The sequence below is a fragment of the Caretta caretta genome, chromosome 8 (assembly GCF_965140235.1).
Source record: "Caretta caretta isolate rCarCar2 chromosome 8, rCarCar1.hap1, whole genome shotgun sequence".
Lineage (NCBI taxonomy): Eukaryota > Metazoa > Chordata > Testudines > Cheloniidae > Caretta > Caretta caretta.
This window is the reverse complement of record NC_134213.1, coordinates 16,071,252-16,091,238: the sequence shown is the minus strand read 5'-3', so window position 1 is coordinate 16,091,238 and position 19,987 is coordinate 16,071,252. Positions and strand designations below refer to the sequence as shown.

At 40.2% G+C, this 19,987-nt stretch overlaps 1 protein-coding gene across 2 annotated transcripts in view; it reads right to left on the bottom strand.

The window, feature by feature from the left end:
• HSPA4 (heat shock protein family A (Hsp70) member 4) overlaps positions 1-18,670 on the bottom strand; it is a 40,557-nt gene extending 21,887 nt beyond the window's left edge. The window contains exons 1-9 of one of the 2 annotated variants that reach the window (XM_048861601.2): positions 18,208-18,670; positions 11,098-11,155; positions 8,584-8,724; positions 7,324-7,446; positions 6,652-6,751; positions 6,071-6,204; positions 2,477-2,721; positions 1,058-1,134; positions 550-701 (exon numbers count right to left, since the gene is read on the bottom strand). In XM_048861601.2, the coding sequence (XP_048717558.1) occupies positions 550-701; positions 1,058-1,134; positions 2,477-2,721; positions 6,071-6,204; positions 6,652-6,751; positions 7,324-7,446; positions 8,584-8,724; positions 11,098-11,155; positions 18,208-18,314 (1,137 nt within the window). In that variant the 5' untranslated portion in view covers positions 18,315-18,670. The remainder of the gene's footprint in view (positions 1-549; positions 702-1,057; positions 1,135-2,476; positions 2,722-6,070; positions 6,205-6,651; positions 6,752-7,323; positions 7,447-8,583; positions 8,725-11,097; positions 11,156-18,207) is intronic. The other variant, XM_048861600.2, reaches the window with a different exon arrangement.
• Between the last annotated feature and the right edge of the window lie 1,317 nt (positions 18,671-19,987).

The window sequence follows — 19,987 nt, the reverse complement described above, 5'->3', positions numbered from 1 at the left end:
TAAGTCAAGCCATGTCATCTTATTCTTTACTTGAACTAGGTTTCACTTCTATAAAAAGATATGCAATACATTTAACTAAGCAACAATGCAATGTAATCTTGCTTTGCCTAATTTCATGATTACTCTTAATGTCAACCTGTTCTTAGTGTTAGTTCTACAGAAGAATTCAGCTATCTGCCAAGATACCAGTAAAAGTCTTGCAGTGGAAAAAATAATTTAATATTTAATGTATTTATATAGCATCTATTGTTTCCAGTCATAACTGGAACATATACCCAACTCTAGAGGATCATGCCAAGTTGTTGATTGTGCTGTCTGCCTCAGCCAGACATCTCAGTTGATCAGCCAACATAAACAGTCTATGCAGTGAGCCAATCTCACCCGTCCACTGCCCACTTCTTAATGTTCAATCAAATCACTTTTACAGCACATACGCACTTCAAAAAGGTGAAATAAGTTTCACAATGCCTGATACTATAGCACAACATGCCCTCACTGACTGCAATAACAAAGAATAAGGAGACCCCTAGCATACAGGCAATTGTTTACCTGCAATGCACAGCCTCGTGTAACAGCCTCATCTGCATTCAAAGTTGTACTGACTTCTTTACCGAAAAATTTACTGATCCTCTCCTTTACAGCAGGGATTCTTGTAGTACCACCAACTATTTCTACTGCATAAATATCCTCCTTCTTTAACTCTAAAAAAAGTAGACATACATTAGCAACTTTGTGTTATGAAAATTCCTACACTAAATTAGCAGCATTTAGTGCCTCTTAAACAAGGAAGAAGGTATTGCACTTGATTACAATAAAATCTCTAGCCACCATTAAAAGTTTTGTACTCTCGGATACCAAAATATCCTATTTTACACAGGGATTCTTTAAGGAAATTTTTATGCTACTTGTAACTGAACTGCTACATAAAATCAAGTGCGCAAAAAAATTTAAATTTAAGATTTGGCAAACATCTAAAGAAAGCTAAAGCCATGGATATATTTTCCTCCTATATGTATACCATTAAGCATTGTAGTCAAGAGAATGCATGTACACTTACTGGCTTGTTCCAGAACACTGCGAAGAGGTGGTTCTACTCTAGCTAAGAGACCATCACACATCTCTAAAAATTTGCCCCTGTTGAAAAAGCCATACGTCAAGTTAGACTCCCATGAACAAAAATTTAAATTGCAAAACACAACTGTATGCAGCTGAAATGGAAAAAAGCAATTTTAAGTTTACGTAGTGTAAATTTTCTATTTCTCCATCCAGAATCCTAGAGTATTTTATAAAGTTTTGTGTTTCACTAAAGTGATTTTTTGTATAATAAAACAGAGCTGAATATTCCACAATACAAGTTTGTGCGATTTACAACAACCCTACACCCACGCCAAAAAGAAAACTCATCAAGAGTAAGATATTTTGGTATATACTTTTGGAGAGCGTCATGTACAAATGATACTTATTCTGCCATGATCCCTCCAACTCCAGCCACCTTTTATATTAGGCTAGTGCCCAGAGGCTGCTAACCAGGATTGCAATCCCACTCTGCTAGGTACAGTACTTTACAAACACAGTCCCTGTCCTGAAGAATTTACATTACATCAATTTTTATAGTGATTACATGCATTAATTACAACACCCACCACAAAAATAATCAAATGCTAAAGTGAATATGTCCCTCTTTCCTTGCACTTGAAGGTTCATAGATTTGGGCTTTGACAGGCCACCAAGGAGCATGAAGTCTAAAGATAAGTGCCCATTACTGCCGATGAACATGGTTCAAACTTAGGTTCTATCCTAACTGCTTCCAAGCTGTTCTTAACTTCTGTTATAGAACGTAGAGCAAGAGATGGTGAAACTTACTAATTCAAAAGCAGTGACAATCTCTATGAAAGTGTATACTAATCATTTCCCCTCTTCTGCTCATTGTCATTTATAAGCTATGCACCAGTTTGTTGTTCCTTAAATGAGAGCCTCAGTTTCCTATTATCTGTTAAATGCCAACATGAAACCTTTCAACTAATTTCAGCGATCTAGAAAGTGCCATATTAACAGTTTAGTAATTCAAATCCTCTAGTGATCACATGTACAGCATACAAAGGGTCAACATATATTTCTCCCACATTGCCCCAGCAATGTTTGTGAATTATGCTCTGGAGGTATCACCTGTACTAGTTCTAATACTAGAACACAGGAGAACATGACACACATAAGGGCAAAAAGATAGTTCAATCCTCATTCCCATTGTGACCTATGGCCAGACTGACAACTGTTTTTTAATTAGGACACTAGTAACTCAGACTGCCTGCTTAATTCATGCAGGCTACTAAAGAGTCATTGTTCACTACTTTGTTGCTAATATCTCGAGTTAGAATCAGTGACCTAAATGTAACAAAGGTGATCAAAACATTTGTATTTCCCTATTTTTGCAGTTTTTAAATCAACTCAGACTTTATGCTAAGCAATCTGAAGATACCTGTTCATAGTTCCAGAAACATCAATATCGTTCATGAAGCATTCTATGTTCATTGGGAGATCAGAGGCATTAGCACTCATCAGCTTCTTCAGTTTCTCACACTCCTGAAATAATCTCAGCAATGGACGAATCTTTGATTTGATGTCTAATTTATATTTTTTCCCAAATTCTTCACAAAAATAGTTAACCAACATTTCATCAAACTTCCTGCCACCAAGTGTGGTGTCAAATGCTGTAGCAAGAACCTAAAAACGAGACAAGGAGTAAAATATCTCAGTAAGAAAATGGTTCTATTTACTGATTACTCACTAAAACCTGTTAGTAACCAATACAGGTTAAGTAATTTCTTTGTCTGAATACTCAGAATAGCTTGTTCCAGTAATATATATTTGACATCATAATCCTGCTTAGGAGAATAACGCCTGGCTGCTCCACAGATCTTCTGCTATGGCAGTGGCAGGAGTAAAACCAGAAAGAATCAGAGATATATTGCTCAGCTTTTTCCCCCCTACTGCCATCATTTACAAAGATAAATGCTTTGTGTTGGAGCAGCCTGGAAACCACTTTCTGCTACTAGTAGAAAAAAAAGGAACCAATTATTAACCTTTTATTTCCCTCCTCAGTGCCTTCACTTGGTTCATCCCCTGCCAGCAATGAAGCATAGTCCCATGCCACTCTGGCACATTTCACTTTACCAGCACTGCCGGCAGAAGTAAAGTTATTTCACTCTGATGCTCCTACTTGTGCCACTATAAAAGTGCCATGTGTAAGAGCAGCAAGGGTGCAATCCTGACAGAGATGGTCTTTTCCCTGGGCTAGCACTGTAGAGACAGTTTTAAGATTAGATGATGTTTCTAGTTACCAAGTTCATATCTTGTCGAGGATAGTATGTCATACACCATACCTGTCTATACCAGTTAGAGGTGACATGGATTACACAATACACCAAAACGGAACAGAGTAAGAGAACTGCGTAATGTTTTGACCGTCCCAGACTGCACAAGGTGCAGTAGTGTCTTAAAGTAGTGTCCCTATGGGTGCGCCACTCTAGGGGACTACAGCAGTACCCCTAATGGAGTGGGGGGGGGCGCGCAGAGTCCAATACTGAAGACAGTACAGCCAAGCCAAATACAGCAGCAAATGCTGAGTCACAGATGACTGCAAAGCGTCCAGCAAATGTACAAGCAGATGCCCAAGTCACTGCTCTTCATATTTCTGTGATTGGAATGTTATTGAGGAAGGCTGTGGAAGTGGAGGCAGATCTTGTAGAGCGAGTTTGCGCTCCAGAAGGAGAATAAAGGTCATGTGTGCGATAGCAGTAGATAATACAGTCTGATATCCCACTAAAAAGTCTTTGCTTAGAGACTGGGGATCTCATAGATCTGTTGCTGATTAATATGACTTCAATCCAAATAAATCCAGTCTTTTTCAGTCCTTGTCACATGGTGTCATTTTAGCATGGTGCTGTCTGCCACATTTGTTAACAGCATTGACAAGCAGGGAATTTGGGGAGGGGTGAGAAAACAAAATGTCCATGTCTTTAGAGGACACACTTTTTTGTCTGCCCATTTGCACGGAGGGGGTACTGTGGCTAGTGCCTGCCACATAGATTTCACTGGATAAGCAGGGCCTCGTTGATGGGGGACGCAATTCTATCTGAGAAAGACATCAGTTCTATCAGAGCCCGAGACAGAGAGTGCATGCACAGGCTGAACAGACACTGCGACCTAAAATCTCCAATCCAAGGCGCAGGGATGGGAATACACTTAGAGTAGAGCACCCATAAGGACACTACTTGAAGAACAGTAAGATAGTTCACTTCAAATTGCTAATGCCTGCAGGAGTTTCAATCCTGTATAACGATAGAGTCCTCAGCTCTGGCGCGCACCCAAAAAAATCAATATCCCCAAATATTAAAAGGCAACTACATGTCATATATGCATTAATATGGTGATATTGGAGATCACAGTAGCAATTATGTGGTTCCCCTGCCTTAAATTGTCATAACCTTTGTTCTGCATAACCCCTGGCACCAATCTATTTCTAGACACCTGGGTCTAGTGCTAGCACTAGGGTAGCCAGGACTCCCACTGCTACAGGAAGACTTTTCAGCTTATCAAACACAAGGAACACAGGTGCAGAGTAGCATGATCTTGTACTCTTCAACCTTCATTACACTACTGCCAGAGTTTGAGTCATATCCCAGTTTAATCTATGATGCCTAAAAGGGTACTGCCTGCATGTCCACACCGGGCTAAAAATAAACTCATTTGTTTTCTTCATGTTTAACTCCTGCAGATAAGTGCTCATTTATTCACCTGTTAATTCACATCTTTAAGACAACACCCTTCTCTACTGCCTTTCTAATTTGCCTGAATTCCAGACAGTTTTGAAATGCATGTACCACTTGCACACGCACACATCACCCAATCTCAAAAGGCCTCCTTTCTATCACTACTAGACTATGGCTTCTGAGATTAGTTCCTTCACTCCCATATCTAAACTCATTCTGCTCATAGAATGACAATCTAAGATTGATCTTTTCCTGTTGCATCATTTTACCTCCATCTCACCGATTTCTCAATCCCTTTTTCAAATATGCTGAATTCACAATTCCACACCACCTAGAAATGACGTTATCCAGTTCTGCACACCAGTACTTATTAACACTTCACCTCTCTCCTTCAATATGTACCATTCCTATTGTTTCAGTGTGTTAACTTTATTAACGTTTCCACACAATTAATTTGTTCTTGGACCCATCAAAGCACTTTGTAGCCTTCTGGTTCAGAACAACATAATCTCAGCTATATTCCATTTAAACTAGGATGCTCTAAGACTTTAGCTTACTTTTCAGTTCTCTTAAGGCACTACTCTCCTAACTATCTGAGCGCCTATCACAACACAATTACTTGTTCCTTCCACTGGAGCAGCAATATATGATTATTGGATTTCATAATACGTTTTTGGCTATGCTGCTAACATTACTGAAGATTTTTTCCTCAAAGAAAAAAAATTTTAATACCTAATAGAAACAAGTGTTAAGGCAATTGTGCTTCAAAGAAAGTTCCAATCTAATCACCTGCTCAAGTTAAGGAAGTTCTAAGAGATTTAATTAACTGTTGACAGTTTCACACCTGTTATATTTCCTATAGCGCTCATATCATGGGTTTCAAGGTCAACCGGAAGCATTATGGTCATTTAGTCAGACTTTCATAACAATAAATTAATCCAGTAATTCCTGCTTTAAGACATGAATTTGTGGTTGAACTAGAGCACCATTTTTAAAAAGACATCCCGTCTTGTAAGTTGTACTATTACTATAGAGAAGTTAATAAAAAATAAACTGAACTCTAACTCTATACCAAAAAGTGACTGAAGAAAACATGTTTGTTTCAACAAGCGTAGCAACGAAAACTTAAGCAGATCTTCTTCCCAGTTCTCTAACAGGACAAAGTTGAACCTTTGGAAAGTATAAGTTGCACTGCCTGGATAAACTGTCATATTAAGGCAGTCAACCAAGCCTATTGTAGTCCATAAACGTAACGTGAACGTTTTTACTCATAATTACAATGGATGCATAAGATTGTTTACTTTCAGTTTTCCTTTGTTGAATGCGCATACTGAAACTTGATATGCAGAATGTCCCATATCAACAAAAACGACATTCCTTGGCTTCTCTTCTAGGGCAGGCAGGTCTTGTTTATAGATTCCATATGCAAGAGCAACTACAAAAAAAAAAGAAGTCAATATAGTAAACAAAATGGCAGTCATTCATCTCCTTTTTTTGGCTGCTTTCCTGAACAGTACTTGTTAAAGAATAACTATACTGTCAAGATTTAATGCTATTTTTCCAAGTTATAAAGTTTGCATCTGGTTAAATAATGGACCAGATACAAAAGCTATGGCATGGAAGACTAACTAAAAAAACAGTTATTAGTTCCTCTTATGTCTTGCATTATTTCTTGGATGTTTATTTCTAAGTATCTTTAAAGAAGAAAGTCTGGAGCTGTATTACCATAGAAATAACTCGGATTCTAGGAACCTTGGAGAGCAACCAAAGTCAGATTAGTGTATAGAACTGGTAATTCTCAATGGAAGGGGTTTGTGACAGACATGGGGAAAGAAGATTTATAATTCCAATCCTGTATACGTTTTAAAGAGAATAAGATTACCTGAAGTAGTTTCATTTATTAGTCGCAAGCAGTTGAGGCCAGCAATCTGTGTAGCATCCATCACAGATCTCCTCTCCGCATCTGTATAGAAACACGGAACCTGCAAGAAATGCATAGCAGTGAGATACATATTTTGAAGGGCAATCCTCTACCAAATCAACAGAAAAATATTGTTCAGAGGGCTGGTACACAAGCCAAACTCTCCCCCCTTTTATTTATTTATTTTTAAGTATTTCCTGCAAGTTCAAGATTTTTATTTTGAGTGTTGCAAGCAAGGAAAAGTGAGTAGCTACATGGGGAAGAGAATGGTTTGATTTAATTGCTTATATAATTTTCTCATGCCTTTCCACTTGATCTCATCTTTACAACCATTCATTTTAGTGAAAACTGAGCAAACCCAGCTACAAATAGTATTATTTTATTGATTAAATCTCTAAAATATATTTAGAATGTTAGCATGATAAGCTAAACATCAGTTTTCAGGGAGAGATCTGAGTAAAAAAAGTCACAAGGTTTACTGAAAATAAGCAGGGGCACTAGTTTATGTGAACCTTGTTTATCTATTTGGTTTATAAATTGCAATACAACTCCATTACCACCATGATTCTTCAATTTATGCAGATACACTATGTAGCCAACTTAATGTAATCAAGTTTACCATCACCTACTTACAGAAACAACACAGTCAACTACAGGCTTCTTAAGGGCATTCTCAGCAGTTTCTTTTAGTTTCGTGAGGAGCATTCCTGTCACCTGCTCAATGGTGAAGTTTCGTTCTTCTTCCAGATACATAACCTTTAATGAAAAGCTTGTATAAGTACAGTAAATGACAAGAAACATGCTCACGTGATATTAAGTAGTGACCTAAGCCTGCAAAAAAAAAAAAAAAAAAAAAAAAGTAAGTGGTCCTTAACACCAAGCCTAAGTCCTGCAGCATACTTGTATAATTGCCCCCACTTCACTGCCTAAGCCATGTAGGGAAGGCACCACAGGATAAGATGACAGTTTCTCATTTTATTCATATTTACATCTGAGAATTCAAGACATTTTAAGAGAGGCAAGTTGAAAAGGACATGTATACAAGCTCAAGTTTCGTGGGTTCCAAATGTAAGAATGTATGCAGCTGACTCTTTACCGGGCCTTTAAACAACAGCCTGTTCCATTAGATACCACTAGGCTATTTTTAAATAAGGAAATTCCTCCATGGTTGAACAGGTTTTGCAACTAAAATATAAATATATTTATTGAAATTTGGTCTGAAATATTCTGCTTTTCTCCTGTAGCCTTGCAGTATATCTGAAGCATTGGTGCCGAATATTATTCTGGTACTTTCTTCATTTCCCAAACTCACTATGGAGCGCAAAAGACTGTTCACACAGCAAAGAGGTTTTTTAAATTTAAAGCAGACCTTGATAAACAATAGCATTCTAATAAATGAATTCAAATCCTGGATTAGCTAAATCACAAGTGAAAAGGAATCTAAGTCTTAATTCTTACTTGAGCACATCAATGACCACTGTGTGTTACAATTGGGAATATCTAATCAAGATGCTCAGGTCTCAAAAGGGTACTACTATTCAGGCTTGAGTCATATGAAAAAGTTTACACAGATCCTTCCCACACTACATACAATTCTATTCAATTAAGTTCTCTATCATTCTGAAATCAGTTTATTTAAAGAAATAGCCAAGATAGGCTATTTCACAAGGCAGTTCTAAGCCTCCTTCATAAAATAAGTAGATTTTACTAGCTTGAATTTTAGCCTACATTACAGATCTCCCTACATTTATTAATCCAGCAATGAAGATTTTTCTAATGGAAAGTGCATTTGCAAAGGTAGAGGCCCCAGTGCAAAAGGGTTCAAAGCTAAATAGACATATGAATTGTCATTGAGTTTCCCCTGTGGTTCTCTTCCAAGTATGTCTGACTCACCTTGATGCCAGCTGAGCCTGTCGGCAGCTGGACAAGTTCATACGCCAGGTTATCTTTTTCAGCTTGAACAAAGGGATCTGAGAATGCACGGCCATGAAATCTTTTAAAACCTTGTACAGCGTTCTTTGCATTTGAAATAACCTAAAGGGAGAAAAATACATTAGTCTGAGATGGCAGGGGAGCTTCTGAATTTCAGAGAAAATAAGCCAATAGCAAGTTTGTTTATGCTTTTCTTGCCAAATCAAAATTTGTAATTAATTTGTATTTTCCAACAATATAAGGTGTCTACTAAAATACCCGAACCTAAAAACCTACCTCTTCCCCTTTCATCTCCCAAATGATTCTTGCAGGAGTTTGTTTAGATTTTTAAAAATTCTGTTTTAAAACCTTGAGCAAATGTTGATGAAAATCCATGTAAATACAGTTCACTTTTAAAAGGTGTTCTGCAAATAGCTGTAAAATTCCATCTTTAGGAATATACCTCTCTTTACTGTATTCCTCTTTTCCCCTACTTTTCTCCCCACTTTGACCACCTTCCCCAACTTGCCACCAACTAAGCTAGGAAGGACATTGAGCACATTTAACGTCACTTTCCGGCCCATCATCTTGTCCTGCTCTGGCCAGCCAACTCCATGTGACATTCCTGCATGATACTACTCCCTACTTTGGAACGTTCCTACCTAAAAAACTTCCAGTGTTGTCGTGAACCCATTTAAAATCCAAGCGGGGACTTAAAAGGACAGTCAACTTGAAGTAGTGAAAGTTGTCTAGATACTCTTGTTATAAGTAACACCTATGATTAATGTAACCAAGGATGAGAAGAAAAGTATCTGCTTTTAATTTCTTTGTAACGTGTGTGACAGCACTTTATGCATAGCCATTTTTCTGAATACTAGGTTTTCCATTATATTTACATGATTCTTTCACTAGCAAGAAGGGAGAGGAAAACACATAAGGGAAAGCTAAGGCCTTGTCTACACTTAAAATGCTACAAGCAGCACAGCTGCGCTGCAGCAGCTGCACCACTGTCGCACTTGAGTGTAGAGTCACTCACTACCTACGCTGACAGGAGGGATTCTCCCATCAGCATAGATAATCCACCTCCCCAAGAGGCAGTAGCTAGGTCAACAGAAGAATTCGACCTAGCGCTGCCGACACAGGGACTTCGGTTGACTTAACTACGCTGCTCAGGTGTGTGGACTTTTCACACCCCTGACCAGCGTAGTTAAACTGATATAATTTTCTGCTGTAGACCAGGCCTTAGTCAAGAACTGGTATGGGCGCTCAAGGGCATGCTTAGTATCAGACATTAACTTTACTTTTTTTTTTTAATATATGTAACTAGATTTTAAATTGACTGTCCCTTTAAAAAGCAACTTGCTCTTAGAATTTCCAGAAATCCAGTTATTACAGTTCAAACTGCATATCAACTATATCCCTGCACCAATGTGCATCTCCAGGCCGCAAACACCTTTGTGCAACATCAGACCAAACACACATAGGGAGTAATTCTACATTTGACAAGATGTTTCCATTTAATTCTAGCAAAAGAAGAAAACGCACTGAACATGTGGGGGATCACAATTACAGTATGCTTGCTGTGTAGTTTAAGCATCTCAGGGATTCTGGAAATCATTTCCTAATATCTAGAGATATTTGTTCTTGCGAAATGTTGACAGTGTTTGAAAAGTTACTTTCTGCAGGTGACAAACAATATATCCAGCAGGAAACATCTTTTACAAAAATAAAAATTGGCAACAATCTGACCGGTAGATAGTAAGGGTCATAAATCAGCTAAATCTTGCCTTACTCCCAGATTAATATTTACATAACTACTCTACTTGGCTATACAAAAAACTATTAGCAGACAGTTATTTAGGTTGTAAAGTCACGCACTCAGAAGTCTGGAATGACATTTATGGTTGCATGGGCAACCATAAATCTATCTGCCCCTTTGGCCTCCAGCCTGTGCAATGAATGAGGCAAGGATCCCATGGAAAGAACGGTATGCAATGTTGTAATTAAAGACTATCCTAATGCATATGCACAAGGGGGATGAACTAACATTTCATGAGAAAATGGTATTTACTTTGAGTGTTTGATTATGCAATCCAAACATTAACAAGATTTTTGGTATGTAATTTCTCAGATTTCTTTTAAAAAGGGAAAATTCTATTATGTACAACAAGTAGTACATTCTTACGTAACCCTTAAGTCCCAATCCAGAACAATGACAGATTACAGAGTTACAAACTGAACAGCTTAATAAAGCTCAAATGCTTCTTAAGAGTTTTATTAAAGATTTAATTTAGAAGCAAATATCCACTTTGACATGGATATTCTTTGTAGCAAATATCTACATGGATATTCTTTGTAGCAAATATCCACTTTGACATGGATAATCTTTGTAGTCTCTCCATAAACAAGAAAATACTGGAAAAAACACTTTTTTACTACTGTGTTAGGAATTTTGCTTTGGCTTATAAGCAGTTCTTGAACATACAAAATCCTTACTTGGCTTTTAGCTGCAGCTCCAATTGAACGATTCTTGGGTCCAAAGGCTATACATGACCTAGAATGAGAAGAAACATTTCTGATCTAATTCAAATTTAGAAATAAAGATTTCTAACAAGCAGCCACTGAGTGATTTTTTTAAATCTATTTAAAGATTAAGACTATCACTAGATAAAACTGTCAGTTGTATAGAACAAGACTACTGTAACAACATTTTAAAATTGCTGTTTTCCCCAAGCTCTTCCCACTGTTAACCACTAAGAGTCAATATATTAACAATGTAGGACCATTATGGCTCTAGAATAATATTTGAAGAGCATAACACTCATTATGGAGTAGTTCTCTAACAAATAGCAAACTTATGAGCAGTGAAACCTGTTAATAGTCAAATGCATTCCCTACTAAGTTTCATAATAAAAAAGTAACATTTGTCCAGCCTTAATTTTAAATTTAAACACATTTACATTCTTCATTTTAGAAGAGAATTCATAATTTAAGGCAACTTCTGTTTCTGGCCACTTTTGAAGGTTTGTCTGCAAAGCAATTTATACAGTGGGGTAGAAATCTGACAGGATGATGGTTGTTCACGGCAAGGTGAATAAATATTAGTCAAGAGGGCTAATTTTGTCATCCATTAATGCAGGTGATCATGGATACCCAATTTCACCATCATATTTGTGAAAATAAAAATACCAAGGAAAAACTCATTTCTATAGTTATAAATATCTGTATAGTTGACTAATTTTTAGTTCCCATTTTTTCAAATTTAAAATTACCTCTTCAGTTCCAACAACAAGGAAGACTGAATAGAATAAGCACAAGGCAAAAAGCCCACAAACACCAAATCAAACCAAACATCAGGGTTTGGATCATGGAAAGTCAAATAGACACACTTTATTCAAAAGAATGTGTGTGTGTAGCTTTTTGATGCCTACCAGTTCTTTAAGAGATAAAAGAAGTCCTCATCTTTTTAGAGAATGAGAGTTACTACTGGTCAAGCCTCCTTACTTGAGGAATTTTAAAACTGTTACGTTAAACAGTCAGCACCCTTACAAAATCTGAATACACTCAAAAATAAAATCAAACAGATTTCCCACATAGTTCCTCTAGGCCAAGTTATCTATCTGCAAGCAACATTGTAAAGGGATTATTTCAACCAGTTTTTACTACTAACAAGCACATTTTAATAGGTATAATTATTACATTGATCCCAATGCAGCACACAAGGGAGTTGCTCTACAGAACTGGTTGCCCCATGGGAAACGAAAGAAACGGCTTCTAGAATATCCTGCTATGTTGAACTACCTTAACACAGTGAATAAACAGACACCACCAGCATGGAAATTTGTCATGGCATGATTGTGTTATTGTTTTATAGCCATTGTTGGTGCACTGTCTAGTTAACAAATGAAAGCCAGTCATGCACTTATAGAAGTACACTGTAATGAACTTAAGAAGCACATACTTAGAAACATGTCTTGTGCTTAATAACGTGATTCAAAGGCTTGGCCAATAAAAAGCTACCAAGTTCTGTTTTATGGAAACATTAAGGCAATAATAAAACTAATACTGTGGACTTGTCTACACTACAAAGTTAAGTCAGCTTAATGGCATAACACAACTGTGAAAAATTTAATGTGCTGCATGATTTAAGTAAGCCAACTTAAGCCCCAGTGTAGACACTGCTAGGTCAGTAGAAGAATTCTTCCGCCCTCCCACTTCCAGGATCCCAACAGGCTGAGAGATGGATTTATTACAGCACTGGAAGAATCCCTTTAAGTCACTGTAGCAAGTGTCTACAGTGGTGCAGCTTCAGTGCTGCAGCTACGCCACTAATGTTTTTAGCGTAGACATAACTATATATCTTGAGGCTTCAGGCTAAACATTCCACAAGAAACCAGATTAATTCAATTTGGCCCTTAGGAAGAAATTAATATAGAAGCATTAACTGAAGGTTCTACTTCTCTCCTGTGCGCATAGAACATATTTAGCTAGTTAACTGCAAAATTCAAGAGTCATTCTGAATTCACAGGAACATCACTATGTTTGGTTTAGTTATTAATGTAGTGCTTCTCCAGAGTTCCAGATTAATAGTTCTGAGACTAGAATCCTCTCTCTTTCTCACCACAGAAAAGGGTGCCACATGGGCAGCAGCAGAACAGGCTTTCCTACACTGCCTCACATTTGTTCTATTGAGATCCCAATAGGGCTCAATTTAAAAAAAGTGCTATGTAAGATTATCTTAAAAAGCCCTTATTTATATTTGGCTTTAGTGAACATTTATTTTCTACACAGCTGCCTCATATATGTTTTGCAGATTTCAAAAAAAATCCTCAGAAGTGCTAAGGAAGAAGTTTATCAGAGAAGTTTCTGTCTCTGGATGATAGAAAAGGAATGTTGGGAAACTTTCCAATACTTTAGTTTTGTATTTGGAACCTATGTGGCCCATACTGGCTTTACTGGTCAGTATTTTGTAAAGGGAAATACTAATAAAGTATTTCCTGTGTATTAAGACACTAGGAGCTATTTCCCCTTCCCTCCAGCTGACTGAATGTAGACCTCAGTAACAGGTACATACGATATATCAAAGCTCAAGCTATACACCTTTCTGTTTTCTTAAGCAACAGAGACACTTAAGTTATAATTTCAAAGAACATTATAGGATAAACACACAAATGGTGAAAATTTAGTTTAACAAACACCCACACATTTTAAATAGAAGCAGACGCAATCACAAGACGGACATGGGAAGCCTAGTGAAATCTTGTCAAGATAGGATTTCAGCGAAGTTAAAACTCAACTATCATATTAATAGGCTAGGACAAAGTAACATGTGGGTGCTGCTCAGATATCACTTTAGATTACACTTATCCTTTGTCTCCATGCACTACCTTGGAAGATGCATGCATCCCATCTGTCATACAAGACAGCAGTCCAGTCAACACACAGAAATGGCACTGATTTTGCTAAATCAACTTCTTAATCTGTCTAGTTAAATCAGTGCATCTTCCTTGTGTGGTTTAAAAGTGCCTTAATCTTAATTCGGTACTTAATCAATATAAATTGATAGCTGCTACTCAAACCATTTATGAGTGCCCATACAAGCTGCACTGATTTAATTAAATCAGTTTAGAAAGATTTAGGAGTGGTCTACAGTTAAAATGTAGGCCAACTTAGCTGTCACTCAGGGGGTGAAAAATCAACACCTCTAAGCAACATAGCTATGCCAACCTAATCCACAACAGACGGTTAGGTCAACAGAGGAATGATTCTATTGACCTAGCTACCATCATTCAGGGAGGCGGTGTTCCTCCACCACGGACAAAACCTCTTCTGTCAGCATAGATTGTGTCTATGATACAGGATTATGCCAGCATAGCGATGGCACCGAAGCGATGCTGGTATAGTTCCCAGAGTGTAGACATGGCCTTTGATAAATTGGTGCAATTTCTGCATGTAGATCAGCCCCAAGCTTCTGTTTGATAGCAACTTTAATTTTCACAATTGAGAATTCATTTTCTCCAGGTAATTTGTTGCGTTCAAGTTCATTTGTGTGTCATAATATGAGCACTTCAAGAAATATCCCTTTTAGATTTCTCCATCTCAGTTACAACTGAAGTGAGCAACCTCAACCCAAAGACATTAGAGCCAGTGATTGTTCAGAGCGTTCATGCACAACAGGTCTAGTCAACACATAAGCAAACACCAGAGGGGCAGGGGAAGGCATATGGAGGACTCCATATATTCAAAGTTGAACAAACACGGAGCAAATATTTTTAGGGTCAAGTTCTGCCTCGGGATGAACATCAGCAGATCCCACCAAACTTAATAAGAACCTAGCAAGCATGGATCCAAGGGTAGAATTCAAACACAAAACTCATTTTCTTTAAACTACTGTACAAACTCAACTGTGATCAGTTGTGCAAAGTGATTTTGCTAAGATGACAATACTTCAATATATATTGGTTACAGCAAGTCACACATCCTGACCCTGTCTTAGGTTTAAATCTCATTATGTAAACCAAAACCAACCACATTATTTTACTCTGCCTCCATATTGTCCCATTCCCCCCGCCCAGAAAGTGTTGGATCTGTGGAACCAGGTAGTATCAAGTACATTGTAGAGGAAGTTCAAGCCTCACTTTGAGCTAATTTTACATTACACATTGGGCCCCAAAAGTTTCACAAGTGACTAATGATTTTGGATGCCTCACTTTTCTGAGTACACAACTTGTGACACCTTTAAAGAGCCTAATTAACTGAACATGATAAGCATCCAATTCTTTGAGAGCCAGGCCCTCTTCTTTCTCTGTCTCTCAAGCAGGGCACTAAGTAATTGTATCTTTGTACATTTGCGTTTCAGACTTTGGTTAAAGTGTATTTAAATTTTGTTTCCAGGATTTAAAATCTATTTAGTGTTATTAAAATGACATGGGAATGTTGAATGTAGACATTCCATGATAATTAGCATTTTACTCAGAGATGCTGGAGAACCTTTTCAAGTTTTTAATCCTCTAGCACCCTTAGTACAAATCCAGTATTGGTTTATTTTTGAACATCTACTAGCTGTTGTGGCAAAACTGCACTACATTGTATGTACTGAAATGGAAAGACTCACACTCACTTTAGAGTTTCAAAACTAAAAAAGCAGTAATTTCCTGAAACCTGGGAAAGATTTCTGAAATTAACCAACATCTTGTATCTCTGTTATTCTCTAATTTTACTAGACACTGGTTTTCAAGACTGTTTAAATACATGTTTAAGAAACAAGCCTTGACAGTATTACTTTGTATAGAACCAGTAAAGGTATAATGAACAAACATGTTAATCATACAGCTTTTCTACATTCCTTCCTTAAAGACAGCCAGAGCTATGGCATTATTTACAAGGAAGCAAGGTGAGGCCATACTACTGGCCATCCATCACTGTTGCCAACACAAAATGAGAGAAAACTGACAAATGGAGTTACTAATGAATAATTTTACCTTCACTATGTAGTTTGTTGTAAAACACTATCAGTTCCTACCACACTGTGTTCAAGTGAATGGACATTTTATTCTGACACATCGGAACATAGTTTTATACAAGTCTGCCCTTTAAAAAAAAAACCTTATTAAGAAGGCCTGAGAGTCAGGGACACCCCAAGTTCTAATTTCAGCTATACTGCTGACAATAGGTCACTTTACCCTCTCTTGCTATTTTATTTAGTGAGTTATTTATGACCAGAAAGGAAGCCATCTTCCTCTACCTTGGTACAGCACGAAGCTCACCATTAGCATTGTTGAGGACAGTTACAGAGGTGGCTCACAACGAGCTTAAAATAGTTCCGTCTCAAAGTATAGAGAAGACTCTAGCTGTATGAAAAGGTCCCTGCCCAAATACTCCTGGGGAAATTCTGCATCAAAAAATTAAAATTCTGCACAAAATTTTAAAATTCTGCATATTGTATTTGTCAAAATAACACAATATAATCACCAGTTTCAATTTTTCTGGTAATTTAAAAATACCTGTTTGTCTGTATTGTTAGACATACTTGCTAAGAGAAATTTCCTCACAAGTAGAGCGTTAAACAACCCCCTACAACAACCCAGTTTCTGTTTTCCTGTTATGCTTTTGTTGGATGCCTCAGTTTGGGTGTGTCACAGATGCTAGCTAGGTATTTCTTGGGGGAAAACTGTCCCTCCAGTCTTTTAGTCAATTCTCATTTTTTCACTCTTCCCTGTAAGGTTACCATAATTCAAGCTCCCAAACAGAGGACACTGCCAAGGGAGAGGGAGCTGGAGGGGTGTACAGTTGAGGGGGTTGTGTACTGGGATGGGGCTATTTGGGGGTCCAGTCACTCACAAACCACTCCCCCCAGAGCCCAGCTGCAGGACACCTCCCGACCCAGACACCTGCACCTCTCTGTCTCCAGAGCGGAGCCACAGGATCCGCTGAGCTTCATTACTGTGCCACAATTGGATGCGATATGACCCCACCTCTCCACACCCTTTGAGAGAGCCAACGCAGCTACATCTCAGGGGCCCACTTCAGGTCCCGGGTAGATGAGGATCAGGCCCAGCAGCCAGACCACACAGAGACGCAGGACCTCCATCCCCACCGGGCTGGGCACTCCACTCACTGCAGGGGCCACAGCCCACATGCCACCTCCTTTGTTCAGGGCATGCTAGGAACCACAGCCCATCTGCGCCTCTTGGGCAAGCACACTGAAGTGGGGAGCCAGACTGCTAGGTCCAGTGGCCTCTAGCAGCGGCCAGCCATTCTGCAGTGCCTATTCTGCAAGGAAAAGTGGAATTCTGCACAGAAAATTAATTCTGCATTGCACAGAATTCCCCCAAGGAAGTATCCCTAAGAGCTGACAGACAAAATATTCATAACATTCGAAGGTGGAGCACAGAGGACAGATTGAAGCATACAAGCACAGTGAAAAAAGAAAAGGAGTACTCTAAGGTGCCACAAGTACTCCCTTTCTTTTTGCAAATACACCGCTGCTACTCTGAAAAGCAACAAAAGAGCACTTTTTGCACAATCTTAGTTCCTTTTTTTATTTGTAGGTCATAAATGTGACCCAAATAAACTCACACACGCTTCCTGTTTGAAAAAGTTTGATTTTTTTTTTTAAGTTACATTTCCCTCTTCCCCACCTTCTCACGTCAGTGGAGTTAGGCCTTGCTGCCCCTGCTCCCTCTCCCAGAAACACATGCCCCAAGCCCTGCTCGCCGAGCTGCGCCGTGGTTCGCCCGCACAGCTCCCAGGCACGCCACAAGACGGGACCAGCGTTTAGCCCGTGTGGGGAGCCCAGAGGCTAGCGCCCCGGCCTGCAGCGAGGTCTCTCAGCGGCACACAGATCCCGCCGGGGTGCGCAAGGAGAGGGCACTGCTCAGCCCCCACCCGCGCGTTACTAATTTACTACATGCGCAGAACCAGGGTGTTATGAGGCTTTTCCACGCTCCGGAGACCCCCCCCCCTCAAGTCACCAGCGTTCCCAACAAGGGAGCGGGAGAGAGAAGGGGCAGCGCCGCCCTTTCACCAGGCCCCAGGCACAGGCCTAACAGGGGCTAGCCGGGATCCGGCAGGTCCCCGGCGCGTCTCCCCCGCCCCTTTACTCACGGGGTGCTGCGGTCGCTGTACTCGTTGGCGACGGTCTCGATGCCTCCGGCCCGGGCCACGGCTACATAGCAGCTCTGGAAGCCCAGATCGATGCCCACCACCGACATGCTGAGGGCGGGGGCGGGCTGAGGAGGGATCCGGGAGACGAGCGGAGGGTGCCGGGCGAAGACTGAACGGCTGAGGAGCTCGGGAAGGGCGGCTGAAGCGTCTGGTTCAGCCCCGACCGGCGCCTGAGCCTCACTAGTGCCGACGTAGCCGACTCAGCCCGTTTAAATGAGCAGCGGCTCCGGCAGTCTCCTCTCAGGGGAGGGGGAGAGATCTCGAAAGATCCCGTCCTGTCGGAGGAGGAGGGGAGCGTGGAAGTGGAGGGAAAACCTCTCGCGAGATTCCCTCGGGGCGCTCGCTCTCTTTCCCCGCCCCGACCGTCAGGATACGGGGGCGAGAGCGACCGTTGGGACGTCCCGAGCGGCTCTACGCCAAACGGCTGGTACGCATGCTCAGAGAATACCCCCCCCTCCCCCAGCTGCATAGGGGTGGGGCAGCTGCGTCGCCTCCTTCGACACGGCTCCTCCCCCTTTTCTCATCCTCACCTCCGACAACCTCCCCTTTCGCTCCTCCCGGCACACCCTGTGAGTCAGTCACTGTGCCCTGCCCTCAGCGGGCTGACAGCCTCGCCGCCTGCAACGTCACCTTCCTGCCTTGCCCTGCCCCCGGGGGCCTGGTTCCTTCACAGAGCCCTGGCCTCGCTCTGGGGGTGAGAGGTCGGCAGTTGTCCCATCCTGGGCGGGGTTCATCCGTGAATGCTCCAGCCAGGGCACAACATTGCCCCCCACACCAGTGCCTTGAAATACAGTACCTCAGGGAGACAGTGAGGCGCACCACCTCAGAGTCTGTTCTTACACTGGTGCAAAGCCACGGTCACTCCCCTCACCTATACAGGTTTGAATGTAGTTAATCGGGATTAGCCAGAATCCAGAGTATGAGTAGGATCATAGGCAACATTACAGACAGACAAGATGGGTGAGGTAATATCTTTTCTTGGCCCAGCTTCCGATGGTGGAAGAGAAGCTTTTGAACTACACAGAGCTCTTCTTTGAGTTTGGGAAAGGTACTCAGAAATGCCACAGCTAAATACAAGGTGGAATTTGTGCTTTTGCTGAACTAACACATACTGTATTGGTTTGTTAACACGTGTGCAGTTATAGGAGGGTTAGTGGGTTATAGATTGCTGTAATAAACCATAAATCCAGTGTCTTTATTAAAACCATCATTTTTTAGCCCAGGTCTACATTAAACACTCACTTCAGTATACAGTTATTACATTGCTCAGGGGTGTAAGCAACATAGTTATACAGACTTTAACCCGCCGGGTAGACAGCTTCTCGTGGCGAAGGAGTTATTAAACCAATGGGAGAGCTCTCTCCTATCAGCTTAGAGCGTCTTCACCTGCAATGCTACAGCGGCGCAACTGCCTCGGTGCAGCTGTGCCGATGCAAGATTGTAGTGTAGTGTAGACCTGCCCTGTTTAGCAAAGTTATGAATTTAAGCTCCCAGGCTCATCTTTTGAAAGTGTTGTGTAGGTTTCCTTTGAGGACGAGGATTGGGGTGTCAGATATGAAGTGATTGTTTTATTAAAAGTATTTGCCCACGGGTAATATGGTGTTTTTGTCTTTTATCATTTTTCTATGTGAGTTTTTTTGAGAGCAAAGTGATTGTCTGACTTCACCCTCATAATTGTTATTAGGTCAATTAGTGCCCTGGAAGAGGTATGCCACAAGTC